Below are 15885 nucleotides of genomic sequence, written 5' to 3'. Positions count from 1 at the left end.
CAAAATTGTTCCAGTCCGCCGAGTGGCGTTCCTGCGAAGCTTCACTACTAAAGAGAAATAACGTTTCGTGTTATGCCGTTCAATGAGTAGATACAGATGGTAACGTTCGCGCAAATACGAAGCTGTTTACGTCGATAGATACAGCTTCTTTTCTGAGCATATATATATATATATATATATATATATATATATATATATATATATATATATCGTACCGTGAGCACAACGATGGAAAATGTAATAACAAAAATCGAGAACGATGGTTAGAGTGATCCAAGCAGGCCAACTTTTCCAATCGATGGTATCCGCATACGTCCAATGCCACTGGTCATATACCCATTTGTAAAAGTAGAACTCCGCCGTATGAAACGCAAAGCTGCAAATTTATAAAAGGAGTCGATTTTGTCACTTACTTCAGTAATTATTACTAACTTTGTTTACGTACATCATAAATTTGTAAGCAGGACCAACAAATTCACATGAACGAACAAAATGTATAAGAGGATAGACTAGTCGGTTTTAAACATCAGTTATTTTTAAAAAGATCCTAACGCTATATACGTAAAGTCATCGTGCTCCATGGTTGCTTGAGAAATGTATTATTGTTTTTCATTGATTCGGGAGAACATACGCTAGATCGATAACAGCTTTTAGAATCACGAAGGTTTTAACACATCGATTGTGGAAGTTTAGGCACTTCATTGTAGGACGTCTAATGAGAACTACTTGGTCGAATACAAATACTGTTCGGAACATTTATTTATGAATGATAGTTAGTGAGTACGGTTCACTCTGGAGAGAGGTAGATCCTGCTTCAATAACAAATCCATTTCACACATATCAAGAAATAAGTAGCAGTGATACCTTCTTTTGTCAAGAATATCTTTTTGCTTGTTCGAATAATAAGTGTACATAAAGGTGACCATATTGGGCACCTCAGCCGATTGCACTATTTTTTATTGTAACTTTCACGCTTTTTTTACTCTGGCTAAAGATGGAAAGGCTAGAAAGGTTGTTACGAAACTATTAGTAGGTCATACAACAAGTGAAAGATTTGTGAGGTTGAGATAAAATACTTTCTAAAGAGTATTCAACCGAGATATAAGGGGTACACGACAACGTAAGCTAAGTCTCTTCGCACACTTTTTCTCATAGATTGCTTATTAATTTTGGTACTTTAATTAAAAGCGCGTGATTGGGGCTTTGTCAGCTATTTGCGGATGGCGGCTAAGCCATTAACAAACAAACCTCTTGTGTATTTTAAAAGCAAAAACGTAATTGTGACCGACAACGGTGTCGGACAATATAATTATCACTCGGTGCGAGTTGATGTCATAGATGCTGCACCGTAAGTTACAAAATGCATAAATATAACTAAATTAGTAAGTAGTTTTACGCTATCGAAAGCCTGCACAACTACGCTTCTCTGCCTCTGCCCAAATATACGGAGTTTTGAATTAATCGTATGAAAGTAAACATGATTTTTATAACACTGCACTACTAAAAATGATTGAAAGCGCTTTACCGGGTTTGTCGGATCTCGCCCTTAAATGGCATTCAACACACAACGCAAGCTTTGAAACGTCATCTTCACAGAATGGTAAGAGATATTCTTTAGGAAATATTCGGTAGCCATCAATGCCGGGATGTAACTCCCTGTTCACGTATCTTTTCTGTGATGTTAAAGCAGTCATATAATATGAATGGCGCTCCTTTGTTTCACTGTAGACTAATATTACTGATAGTTATTGAGCCGAAGTAAGATACGTGCGTTATCTTCCTAAAAATTACACAGGATGAGTTCGGTGAAATTATCTACAATATATGTTCATTTATTTAAAGAAGCAAACGACCAATGTTGAAAATTATAATGTAAGAGTATGGCTTAATTCGGCTAGTAGCAAGCATGTAACTCACCGTATGGTTTGCAGGGCAACCCCGTTATACATATTTGGGAGATATTCTCCCAATTGTGGCCATCGACCTTGAAGCACTTTAACTAAAAAGATCTCGAGGAGTCCAAAAACGATGAAAGAAGGGCTTGCCTCGTTAGCAAGATCTTTTAGCCAAGAGGTGTTCTCTTCTGTCAGTACTTCTGCAGGATGCACTGCTAGTAATAAAAACCGCGAGTGCAATCCGAAATTATTAAAAGTATTTTCGAAACGACAAATCTTCGGCTCGGTACAGTTAGCCCTCTTGGATAGCTGCTGCCATGAGGCGTTAAGTAGCTCCATAGGTGAACTTTGCGTGATTTACACTAACTTAAGGCCTAAAAGTCACAAAATTTGAACTTTGAATAGTCAACACACACAAAGTCGCGGTCGTTGAAGGGTATTTTTTAATTTTTTGCAAACTGATTATCTTGTGAGAAGTTCATGCGGCTCATCTGTATCTTTCGTGTACATTCACAAATCTTCCGCATCTCAGAGGCCAGTAGCCAGACTTGAAGAGTTAGCAAGTTCGCATAGTAGGATTCGTAGCCCTCACCAACCGGGCAGATGTTCCTTATTCAAGTCCCTTCCCTCAGCACTTGGTTTAGTTTACTTCCTTCAAGCAATCAAGTAGCGCTTGTGTTCGGATTTAAGACGGCTGGCATTCTTACATGACCAGAACCGGCAAATTGTTGTAAATGAGCCAAAGCGATAATGTCAACTCACGTCTTGACTTATGTCGTTTACGGCGATACTTTCCTGAAGACGCTACTCCATCACTAGTCCTGCTGTAAAGGCTAAAAGACGTGTGAATTGGTGTTGAGTCTACTGGAAATTGGCGTGTTCGTATTGCTTAGCTTAATGAGCGGCGGAAAGACAAGAGAAACATAATTTTTTTTTCTTCCTATAACATTGTGCCGTCAGTACTTCATCCATGCAGTAGACATAGATTCTACTTTTCTTTTAATAATCTATTTTTTGAATCAATAGTAATGTTTGTATAATGCTTGTAGACGCGAAAATTTTACCCACACACAGGTAAACCAAGTACAAATTTTAGTGCAATTTTAGGGGATGTAAGGTTTTCTTGTATGCTTATTATGCGTATTTTAATTTTTTTTAGCAAATAGCGATAACTTAGCAACACACCTTGGGAAATTTGCTATAAAAGGTTGGCGAACACGAACAAGCTTGCAGCTTTCAACTGAAGAGGGCCTGCATCGATCTCAATACGGGCTGCTGAAAAAGACCCAGTACAGATCGACTGACGGTGCATTTAGCACTAGTTGCCTAACAGCTAGTTGACAATATAAATATTGAAAAATCTAGTTCTGGTTAGTTCGTTAGCAGCCAAACTATATGCTGGGGCGGGTTTTTGAAGTTGCTTGTACCTTGTACATTAACAACATCTATCGGACTAGATAATAATGCGACCATTCACTTCGAGCAATACGATCTTGTACGATATTAATGTTTCTTGAGTGTATGATACTATGACTCCTACGCGTGTTTTCCGAGCAGGCCACAGACCGTTATCGTCGAGGTAAAAAACCTTAAATATAAGCGATAGTACCGGACGATATAAACCTTCTGCGCTAAAATCACCTGGCTATGGATAATGTATCGCCCTGTATAACCACAGGACACATCTACTTCTGAATGTACTATAATGTAACAAGCGTGCGCTCTGTAATGTATATTCTTTACCTGGAAAACGTTCTTGACGGAGTTGTGTATGCGAAATTTACCAATAACTAAATACTCACACAATCGCATTTGTCTATATTTTGTAATAAGAGGATTTAAGTTCTTTAACTCGAATCTATAATAATCAAAGAGTTTTTGTAATGTATAGTTATTAGAGCATATAAAACAATGCCATCAAACATTTCAAAGCGAGTATCAAAGAGGTAAATTAAAAAACGTAATTAGAAAAATATTCTTCTAATTACGTTTTTTTCTTAAATCGTACAAATATGAATTGATATTAAGATGTACCGCAACTTGCGTAAGCTAAGACTTGGAACTTATTTTTCAGTATTTATACAAATAACGTTAAAAGTGGTATGAACGTCCAGTTGCATAAGGGTGCGAAAACCGAACATATATGTTCATTATTGAAGTGGCTGTAATAATTGTTCGCTAATGTGGGACAGTTTTATTTTTGAATAACTGTGTACTTGGATTAATTGTTTCGTTTTTGAATTTTTTTTTTTTTAGGAAACGCGACCAATCACGTTCCAAGCAATCATGCTGTGACAGTTCCTACCTAGGATTTCGGATCACAGTAGTTGCAGGGACGCGAACAATAGTCAAAACATGTTAATGTATAAGAATCCTAACGAGGAAGACTTCAGACGGCGACGAGCTTAATAAGCATGTAAAAGGTTCTTGAATAAAATGTCCTAAGGGGAATACATATAGCAGTAGTGATCATCGAAAAAGGCACTAAAAAAACTTTGAATCGCTCTCAAAGAAGCATAGTCATTAATTTTGCTTAAAATTAGGGGGTCTATCGAATCAGATAGAGCTCGGACCCCTTTCCATTGAACAAAACTAGCTCATGTCAAAACGCTGAAAACGGTAATGACAAAAAGAATCTAAGTGCACTATCGCCTTCAGATCACCAACCAGTTATGCTCTTACGTTGTTTCCCATGTAAATCGTACCGTCTACGAGAGAAACTGAAAGCGTGTCAACAATGTCTCATGTGATACACTTCTATTTGTTTTGCTTGTAAGTTGAAAATAACAGTACTTGACAAGTGGCCGTGTAATGCCGTCTTCGCGGTGGTGCAGTACCAACGTTTCCACACATTAAGAAGCACAGAAACCTGCCGTTTGGTACAACGGTAATTCTCTACTAGGCGTAGAACTTGAAGCACTTATTTAGTTGCATAATGACAAAAAAGCAAAACTTTGTTTGACATTAGCGATACGACAGCGTTAACACCTGGGTAAACCCTTCCAACGAGAGATTAATATGACACAATTAAAATAAAAACGCCACCCAATTGCTAATAGGTAACAATGTTACTAGCCCCCTTTTAAGGCCAATTCTCTGCACAGCCAGAAGTGTTTAGTATTACATAAGCTAAACATAAGCAGTTATCAATGAAATACCTACCGCAACGATGAGTGCGTCCTTTAATGCTATCAATATTAGGTGTACATTCATCATGCCTGTTGTGTTATGTAAGTTGAAAAAAAAAATAGTCGAATCGCAGGAAATGTGCTGCTGGTCAAAGGCACACCTTAATTTTCTCATCCCAGATGTGTTTATAATGGCGAGGTCAATTGTTGTTTGACACTGCTTATTATTGATTAAGCTCAAGTAAACTCTTTTCATGTATTAGTCCTGTATCAGGCATCGCCTGTCAGAAGCAGGAAAACAGGCTAGACAAATTCAAAGAAAAGCGTTACATACATATTAAGACTAGAATTATGCACAGCCACAACAGCATCGTATTGTGGCAGACCGTAATAGATTGCTGATTGAATTTAACCTTACTATTGCAACAATGTTTTGGTTTTCTTCGCAAGCCGAAGTCGAAATTCTATTTTACACATAACAGCACTATATGTGAAGCATGTGTTTTGTAAGAGAGTATTCCGTCCTCATTCGACTATGCCCGGAAAGCATTAGAGGACCGACCACTACACTCATATGGCTCTAGGAAAGTTGTGGCTAAGAGATGATGACTGGTAAGCGTGCCCAGAAATTTTAATACGAAAACACTAGGCCAAACCGCCCAGTACATGTACAGATAGTGTATTTCGTTTTAGCCAAAAATGTATTTATCACAAATTAGTGCATTTTAATTTATGATCTAAATGTAACAACACGAATCTACTTGTTACCTTTGTTCTTTCATGACTATTCCTTGCACTTAGCGCCGTTGTTGAGACATCTATGCAATTTTAATAATGAGTTCTAAGATACTGAAAGGAAAACAGGCCACGCAGGGGTATGTTCGCATCCATTCATATGCGAAGTATAGATGAAAGTGATGATTTTGACTCTAAAATATGTCTGTAAACAGTCTTTGCGTTGAAGCTCAGCGCGATTATATCAAATGTGCGATATACTCCGGTAAAAGTTATGTTTTATCTAATGGAATTGTTTTACATACGTAAAAGGAAAGGACGTTTTCATTTTTTTGGGGATACTATTCGGCGATCGAACACTGCGATGTCTATTACTGGGCTGTATTAATTAAACTGACGCGTCTTTAGGTCTTGTAGTCCTGGAAATACGCCCAGCCAGGAGAGAGGATACACAAGGCAGACTCAGTCATTTACAAAGTTCAGTTGGAACGTTGAGTTTAGCAATAACAAATCCCTATTGTGTTTGTTTAAGACGCGAACAAAAAGAACGAACTAGAATGTTTCTCGTCCCCTAAAAGCCCTTCCATGGTTGGTATGGAAAGTCGCTAACTTGAAATTTTTATGCGTTTCAGGTTGAAATTGGAAGTTTCAATGTTTTAGGTCAACTTGTAGTACAACTATGAAATTTATTTTGAACGGGTATTTAATTAGTATAGTAGTGCCGTTAAACGCATGTTTGAAACGTATTGATTAGCTTGGTATACTTTCAACTGCGCTTCCTATACAGATATTACGATTTATATAAACTGTCGTAAAGCTGAAACACCGAACTTTCCGACGCTGCCTTAGGAACTGGAGAAGTTGCCATAATATCAACGAAGGATGCTCATTTGATGGTGCTAAAGTGCATTGTAAGTAATGACGAATGAATTTAAAAGGTTTCACCACAAGAAAGATTAGCTTGTATTATGATTCTCAAAAACTACATCTGAATAACTTGAATGAAAATTGTATCCTTCATGATTTTACCTTGGGTCTGGCGACACGCTTGATTAACTTTGCGCTAAACCTGTAACGTTATATTTTGTTTGTAGAGCCTGAGAATGTCTGTAGCTTTAAACGCTGGCTTCTGCAAAGAGAAACTTCCAGCTTCGTGACAGTGTCAGCTTTGTCAGGGCATAAAATAATCAAGTGGTTTCCATATTATAAGATATATTTAGACTATGATTCTTTTTTATCTAAGGAAACTCTCATCTATAAGTGTCGCAGCAATCGACGGTACATAGTATAGCCACTGATGACAATACAGGACCTTCTCGAGCTGATAAAATTACGGCTTAATTGTCATTATTATTATTATATGTAACAAAGCAAAGTAGTTCATCCTCGGTGCACGTACAAATCGAAATTACAAGTTGTTTATCATAGTGGATGTTACGCTATTTCAGAAAATCTATTCAAGTAGTCATACGCAGGTTTAGTCAACTATCATAGTATAACTTAAAAAAAGCAGACAGTTCCTTTTGAACAATAATAAACAAAAGATAATTTTAAATGATAAGCCTCTAAACTAGTTAATGGCTACTTGAAATGGTATACGTTTTTAACATAGGAACTCATCAGTATTCTGCTAACAGCAGTCGTTCATAAGCACCACAGGTAGAGCACACAATTATGAAGCGTCTTAAATAAATTTACGACTTTTATTCAATATTTCGTGGATTTACTTTGGATTGGCAGTATCGTATAGGAGCACAGATAGACTCCCCGTTTACACGTTTTCCAAACCACCAGCAAAATATTTTTTTAACGCATAACTAAGCAGCAGTCCACCTGCAAGACTTCAAGCTAGATATATAACCCGGACGTACGTTTACTAGCTGGTTTTAGGAAAAAGCGTTTTAATTCACAAATTTGCCAGGTTAGTCATAATTAGAGATCTCCTAAGAACTTCAAATGCAAGTAAATGTACGCTTTTTTGTCAGCCAATTATCACATCTTTTGAAACGGTGTATATATATATATATATCAACCGTATATGTGTTAGACGTTTATTTCAAATATTCTCTCCCAACTGATTTCAAAAAGTGTTTAGCAACAGCTTTATTCTATTATACAATATATACATATATACATATATATACGCTCGAAATTGAATATCTCATATTAAGCAGGCGAGTTACTTAAGGTAGCAAATTCGGTCTCGTTTAAGAACAGTTAGCCTAGTACTATCTTAAGGGTTCGCTTGCTGTAATAATATTATAGGTTTATTTAATTGTCATTCTGACTAGCTAAATCCTGGCTTTTATTGATTTCATACTTTTTTTTTTTATTGTACGTTGTCACAGTATGTGATAGGATCGAATATCAAGCATTGGCAATATCTTATAGTTGAACGTATCTATTTTGCAACAAAGATAAGAAGCCGTTCCCAAACACTCCCAAAATATAAGAACCTGTTTCTTTCAACAACAGAGTTCATACAGGTGCGGTATAATTTTCTGTCCATGTCCTATTTGTTGACTCAGCATGAACGCGTCAGGAGGGTACGCGTACCGTTGGTAGTATGGCGGTTATAGCTGGCAAATGTCGCTTTACTTCGCTCTTTTGTTACAGATCCCACACAATCATCGATTATAGCAATTTTTTCGATGAGAACTTAAGAAAAGATACTGTGTGATTTATAGAAAGGAGATGGGCAGGGGAGAGAGTTGTTATTAGCTTTTGACATACAAAAACTAAAACTAGGTTAGGACACACAGATTTCTTATAACGAAAAAGTTTCATATGTTGTCTTGGCCGACGGCTCACTTAACCGCTAGTGTTCCTAAGTACATTCAAGTCTCACTCGAGCATTTGGCACTACCTTTACAAGGAAAAACATGTAAGCGATCTTTATTAAATGATTTTGAACGAAAATCATTCTAGCCTAAAACAAACGCACACTCCTTCGTATAATAAATAAGTAAGTAAGTAAGTAAGTATTCCTCTGCAGTGAAAATGCGACAAAATCTTGCCCACACATCTAAGTAGAGTATCGCAGATCTATCAAAACTAACAAATCAATATTGTGTTCGATAATTCGTTGTCTTCGACTCACAATCGTATATTGATATAAACATAAGTAATACGGTAAAATTATTCTTACTGGAACATGTGCAGTATATTTATTAAACAAATGTTGCGATGCAAATCGAATTAACTTGCATTAACTTTTTAATTAATATAAGTTAAATAGATTGCAGTATCATTCTTTCTAAAGCGTTTCTTTTACATTTCTTCTTTTTGGAACGATCACTAAGAGATGATTGCCGACCTGTTTTTATACCTAACCAATGCTTGCAACGACTTCCTTTATTTTCTAGCACCGATAAGCATGGTGCATGCAGCGCACAAGGAGAAGATTGAATATATAGTGAGTAGAAAATTACAGTTAGGCCTTTTCATCGATATCAACGTAGGCTGAAGTCGATACTAATTAACACACGAAAAGCCTTAGAAGTAAAAAAACAATGATTAATCGCTTCAATTTTATTTAGATGGTTAATAAGAACACATACATATAATAGTGCATGCTTTGGATTACGCAAATGGAAGTGTAGGTGCTACGAAACGCTTTTTTTGTAGGGCGCCGTACAGCACTGATAAACTCAATTGGAATGTGGGAAGGTTAACAGCATCAAATTCTGCAATTAAGATAAGAACGGATGTCCCATATCGGAGAACTAGGTGTTCTTTCCTGTGAGACAGAGATAGATAGAAAAAAACATCGAACGAACGTTCCGCTGGGCCAAATTAAAAAGCGCCTTCACGCCAACATTGTGTTTGACCGGCTGGATATAGCATTGCATCAAGGGGAGTTACCTCAGTTCTAAATTATGTAGTAACAGAAAATCAGTGTTTGATGCGAGATTCAGAAATACTTTTGCTGAAGTTTGGAGGTCATTCGACATTTTAATTTAGTTTCGTAATTTTCCCTGAAGTTATACTCAAGGTACGATTGCAATTAAAGGAACAATAAACGATCTGCATATATATATATGGATTCAACCTGTTTTTGTTTTCTAAGCCTCAACGGCATCTAAAGTGCTCAAGTTATTTCATGGTCGTTCTGTCTAATTTAAAAAAATCAACTGCCTAAATCTCTTTTATTTTTGCGGCTAAGACAGAGAATTAGAGTTATCGTCAAACCTTGATATAATAAACTGCATCATGGTTATTTATTAGTTCAGCAGTGTTTGTTTCACTTGATGCGGAGACCTCAAAAAATCCCACATGGGGTGGCCGAACTGAAGGCAATTACACAATGCCCCTTGAGATTCGGTACACTTGTCACTGGTGCTTCTTTTCTAGCAGATTTTGACAAACTCATATTTAGAGACAAGCGAAGAGAATCAAAATTTCAAGCCAGTTCTGAGTGAGCCTCAAAAATTAAACTATCCAGAATTAGGTATGTAGGTTCCCTTCGAATGCTTATCTTTCCCTACTGCAGGACTAGCTGCCTCCTTAGCTACTTCCTTAGCTCCTCCCCTTATTTGAACGATTAAATAGCTTCCTTAAATCGCAGTCCTTTGAAAATATCTGGTTCTATATGTTGTAGGGTGGAGCAACTGGAAATTTAGTGTCAAATATTTAAGATGTAGCACATGATGTGGATCCTGTAAGAAACGAGAGACTTATTTTTGACCCGCGAAAGTAGATATGTAAAGTTGTATTTCAAGGCTGAGAACAAACAAAACGTTAAATAGAATTAGTTTGCAAAACTCCAAAAGGTAACAAGTCCGCTAGTGCTACTAAAAATAGAAGTCAAATATTGGCGCCTAGGAATTTTGATGGAATCCTAAAATATTATGATATAGAACTATTTACAGACTAAATACCTCTTACAGAGCTTAAATCGCAAAAAAGCTCAGTACCATCATGAACCGAGGGTCGATTAGGAAAAATAAATTCCTTCACACTACCCTTGTAAAATACTAAGCTTGTTGTAAGTAACCTTCTAATAAAAATCCTCGTCTGTTTTTATTGGACAAAAATTACTCCTAAGCAACTTGACTTCCCTTATATTGTCACGTACACGACCGCGACGATACCAAAACAACAACTAATAAGAGCGTGAGCACATTTTAAGCTGAAACATAACTTTCAGCGCGTATATTTTAGTCACTTTGATCGTAAGTTTGTCATTACACCATTAATTGCCACCAGCAAAAAATATGTTTCAATATTGCATAAACTTCACACTCTCTAAATATTGTATATTAGCATGCTTTTTATGATCCCTACACCTGGTTTCAAAATTAAACGGTACCTGTAGCGACCTCCACCGTCACTTTTTTCTTTAGCTCCTAAACAATGAAAAATGATTTTGGAAAATTTAAAAACTAATCAAAACGTTTCCTAAAGAACTACATGATAAACAATCAAATTTGATATTTCCGATAAAGCAGTATAGCTGTTCAGTCCTCTGTATGTTGATCCTGTTACGGACTGTCGACGTCGCGTGGTTCAGCACACGCAAACCAAACACATCTTTAAACTCATGCTTTGATGCTTTTCTAAATGTTGAATTTCTGCTCTTTATATTTACTGTAATTACTAGAAGCCTTCATAGCCATAGTGTTGATTAATTTAGGGTCCCCAATACCTAACTGCCATAAGCCGAAAAGTTGAGGGAAACATGTGCTGGATTTTAATTGTATCGTTGGCTTGGCTTACATCCATTTAACAGCAGCGTTTATCTGAAGCCAGGTCGCTTTGGAGATTTACGGCTTTTTCAATCTCCTCGTCCTCTTTAACGCGAAGAAGGCTGTCGGTGAAATATGCATAGTCAATTTCGTAAAAAGATAAGTGTACACATTAGTGTACGCGATGATGATTTACCGTTGTCTAAAGTTCTTGCGTTTGTACGTGCGATAATCTATAGTTGATTGTCATTTTCTTTCATAAGTTTTTCCATAAGGTTTGACTTACTTGATGTAAAAGGGATCTACGATCTAGTTTTGTATGAACTTCATCAAGTGAAGCGTGGTATATGTAAGGATTTGCCATATTCATATTGTTGTTAGTTCGATCGATGGGACTATTCAACCCGCTCGCAGCTTTTCGGGATAATGCTTGTACGTTAAAAAAAGTAACGTTAATTTCTAAAATTACCGAAGCAATTGTTTAGGATAAACTACTACAAAAGCACGTCATTTGTTATGAATGCCAACTAGAAATTGGATATTTCTATTAGACACTTTTCTTTGGTTCGGTAGGTCAGCACGGTTGAATTGCCCCCCATACCCTAGTAATTGATTAAATGAGGGAAAATTTGTATATAGTGGTAAAATGACCTGGCTAGATGCTCCATAGCTGATTCGATTCCTTGTCCGGTTCTTGCGCTAATCTCGTGAAAGATGGCTTCATATTCCTGGTCATAAAGGAGTGAGAAACAATTATGGTTACGGCATAAAGGTAACAATAAAGCATGCTTCGAATGTAACGGTGATTGATAAACAATGTGTGCTTTGCTGATATAATGAATTCTTGAATTAGAAGTGTGCAAATAATTATGACAGTTCCTATTACTCTTTAATAATGAAGACCCGTCTTTTATTATTGTTCCTAATTGTGTAGGCTTGAAAGTAACGTGGCATATTAAAATTTTGTGATTTTGCAGAAGAAAAAGCTTAAAACAGAAAAAGCGGAAAGGCATTACTTAACGGTATGAGCATAGACATATGGGCAGCTAATAATAGGCTTGTGTATATGTAGATAAATGAAAATAATCGCCCATATTTGTAGCTATGAAAAAATATGTTAGGAGAAACGTAAAAAAAATAATAAAAAATACCTAAATATACCTAAAGCTTAGTTTTTACTTAAAAGTCGATTTCAATATACTTTCAGCCACATACACTTTTGTTTGTTTTTTTTTTGAAAAGATGTTAATGATAAGGATATCGAAGCTTGCGAAATCATGGAAGATGGTTCTATCATTCTAAGGGAGACCAGTGGCACAAAACAGTTTTTCAAGAAAATATTAGTGCAAAAGGCTTAGCTGGAAATACGTTAATGCAACATTATCTCCTGCAGGATAAAAATTCAATTATAAAAACTGTAAATGTATTGTTGCGTTAGAAGTCACCCTACAATATTACAACGGAACTAAAAATGTTGAAGTTACAACGCTATTACCAATACCAATGACGATATTAATGGCTTATAACAATATACAATAAAAAACACTGCAGAATAAAGGCATACACTCGATAACTGCTATGGATAATACTGATACCAGATAGTTAGATAAACGTACAAATATGTACTAATGTTTTTACATATTTTTGACAAAGCACAGCATTTCACTTAAAAACGTTTCCAGTCGTCTTCACCTTATTTTTTGGCATGGTATTACACTAGTTCTCCATGAAGCTCTGTCCACGCTTTCGGTTTGTTGATCTATGCACCTGTATAAAAAATTTTTGACGACCTATTTTGCTATATAAAGAACCGAATAATTTGACATTAAGTAGAATCAAAGGGAACAACGCAGACGGCAATCTTACGGAGAAAATTAGGCCTAGATAATGGGTGAGATGGGACATTTTGACAAAAAGTCCAGTATAGTTTTGGTTGGTGTGTCTAAAGACTCTGTTTCGATAGACAGCGTTATCTAACTTGGTCTTTGATTCTATAGGCTTTTGATTGGAAGTTATTTTGAGTTAAATTTTCTCTTCATATTCTCGATCACACCGTTAATTTGGTGGCGATGAAGTCATTTACTATATATCATGTTTGTACTATTCTAATTGCACTAAGTTCACAGCATAACCTCTAAGGGAAATATTCAGTATCACACATTAACTTGCGAGGGGTCTCTCAGGAACTTTCTTTTATCGTTTTCTTGCTGGGTATCTATCTTGCGTTTCCAATTGTGTACGTACGTCTATTTCATTTGTAGGAAATTGTTCAAATGAAATGGTTCGGTTTTGAGAGGGGTACTTACACTTCGAAATGTCAACATATGCCTGGGTGCAAGTACATTAAACGGGTTCATCAAACAGACCGGAAACGTTTCCGTTTTTTCTAACGGAGGATACGGATTTCCATATATAAGTGGTATTATCAATGCCATAGATGCCGTTACAAGCTATCCGAGTCGTAGGGCTCTTCGTAAAAGGTGTCTTCTTAAAAAGAATGCACCGTTCTCAATAATAACGCTTAACAACGGTCAAGGACTCATGCACTCAATACATCCCCTACGTAGCGTCTTGCTTTTGGGATTAAATTAGGGTAAAAAACGGGACATAATTATGATAAGGACGAGATCCTGACACATTGTTGAAACTTAAAAAGATGTAGATGAACTGAGAGGTAAGTTTATAAGCTAAGCAATGCAAAAGACTATTAATGTTTACATGGGTAAAGAGCCAAAATACAGATCCGACAGCGGTTAAACTGAAACATGTGCTTTGGAGCACTCTACTTTTAGTTTCACAACAACTACAAATTAAATTCTTCTTGACATATCAGAGCATAATTCATTTTATTCTGACATTGGCGGTAACGCGCGTACTTATCGATGACCAAATTGAGCCGAAGCAATAACACGTCAACTTAAAAACTTTTCAAGGAAGTCATTGCCGCAGTTATGAATACTAAAGGCTCTCCGACAGTTAGGTTTGAACTCAAAACGCAGGCTTTTTATAGATCTTTTTGCATCAAGTTTTCGTGCTCTTTAAGAAACATTTAATATAAACCGGGCTTCACTTTATATTTACCTAGACCCGATCGCTCGGCTGATCGTTGTGACCAGTTCTGCGCTTCCTACAATGATGGTTCTTTCTCTTCATTAAAACGAAGATTTGGCCTTAAACCAATCAGGCCACTTCTATTAGACCTCTCTGGGTCGAAACCGCGGCTCCCCCGTGGCCTACCCTCAAATTTGGACAGAATTAACCACTGCATTTTCATTGTCGCATCAAATTTATTTTGAATAATAACGGATATGTAAAAATACAAGAAGACAATATTTTGTCGACACAGAAATACTGTTGTGCTCTTTACTACGTCATCATTATTTGTCTTGTGCCGGAATGGGATAGCATTTATTTTACTGGGACAATATGGAGTGACTTATTAATATTTTTTGGATAGATAGAAACAACTGTATGAGTGCCAAAAGAATCGGCAAAAAATATCTTGCCTTGATGCGTTTCCAGAACGGTTCATAAGATGGATGTATCACTGGAATCAGTATATTTGGTTACAGTCATAAATTGCTATAGATTATTATGGTTCCCTTGTTTATAAATATTGTTGATTTAATGGCACTTTTTGTAAAAATAATAGAAATGCTTATTAAGTAAATCAGTAAACGTATTTTAAATCAATGTAGTATTGCCCTTTGTCGCTAGGAACTTTCTGGACCACCACGTTGAGTCATTACTACGACCGTAACGGTGAAGAGCTAGTGTAGATTCCTTGTCAAATTTTCCCATCGCAGTCTTGTTTCAACAACCTTCGACCTCCTTATTTTATTTACTACGTCTATTATATCCGTGAAGCTGTAAAAACTTAAAGCACGACAAGATTCGACAAGCTCTAATCAGATTTGAACAACAAGTCAAAGTGTCTACTCCCATAGCAGGTTTAAAGTCATATTTCATAAATACCCTAGAGGGTGGAAATAAGTGCACATTATATCCAACATGGACTGCTTTAAAATTGGTTATAAATAGTTGGATTATGCATCAAGCATTTTTTCTTTATATACCACCAATTTTCGGGACATACTAATATGCAAAGCATCGGCAGCGGATCGCACTTAGATGAAATGAAGATCCCAATAACCTCGGAGGTAACAAAATTTAATATTTACTCGATTAAGAATGTGTGTGCTATGTGTCTACTTACATGAGCAAGCTTTTGTCCCGTTGAAAAGGACACCATACGAAGGGCAGTATCCATATCCGCCTTGTTTCCCACTATCATTACGGTCACTTTATCCGTAGTTCCATCCTAACAAACAATCGTCAAAAATATCTGTAGGTTAAAAAGTGAACTGCGCACGCTTTGGGTCATATAATAAACCGTTGCTGAAAGAACGTCATAGATCGAGTCAAATTGAAGCGGGTACT

The 15885-nt window shown here is 36.5% G+C and overlaps 2 protein-coding genes across 7 annotated transcripts in view; both read right to left on the bottom strand.

The window, feature by feature from the left end:
• LOC111267410 (alkylglycerol monooxygenase) overlaps window positions 1–2523 on the bottom strand; it is a 6462-nt gene extending 3939 nt beyond the window's left edge. The window contains exons 1-2 of the mRNA XM_022845648.2: window positions 1918–2523; window positions 216–376 (exon numbers count right to left, since the gene is read on the bottom strand). Of these exons, the coding sequence (XP_022701383.1) occupies window positions 216–376; window positions 1918–2234 (478 nt within the window). The 5' untranslated portion in view covers window positions 2235–2523. The remainder of the gene's footprint in view (window positions 1–215; window positions 377–1917) is intronic.
• An 8355-nt stretch (window positions 2524–10878) lies between these two features.
• Window positions 10879–15885, bottom strand: part of LOC111267404 (EF-hand calcium-binding domain-containing protein 4B) — a 36794-nt gene continuing 31787 nt past the window's right edge. For 5 of the 6 annotated variants that reach the window (XM_086971312.1, XM_022845637.2, XM_086971314.1 and 2 more), the window contains 3 exons: window positions 15662–15766; window positions 12097–12173; window positions 10879–11567 (listed from right to left, as the gene is read on the bottom strand). In XM_086971312.1, the coding sequence (XP_086827438.1) occupies window positions 11483–11567; window positions 12097–12173; window positions 15662–15766 (267 nt within the window). In that variant the 3' untranslated portion in view covers window positions 10879–11482. Of the gene's footprint in view, window positions 11568–12096; window positions 12174–14712; window positions 15322–15661; window positions 15767–15885 lie in introns of those variants that run through there. The other variant, XM_022845638.1, reaches the window with a different exon arrangement.

This window comes from Varroa jacobsoni, unplaced genomic scaffold, assembly GCF_002532875.2.
Source record: "Varroa jacobsoni isolate VJ856 unplaced genomic scaffold, vjacob_1.0 scaffold_1180, whole genome shotgun sequence".
Classification (NCBI taxonomy): domain Eukaryota; kingdom Metazoa; phylum Arthropoda; class Arachnida; order Mesostigmata; family Varroidae; genus Varroa; species Varroa jacobsoni.
The sequence above is the reverse complement of the archived record's forward strand: the minus strand, read 5'-3'. Positions and strand labels throughout refer to the sequence as shown.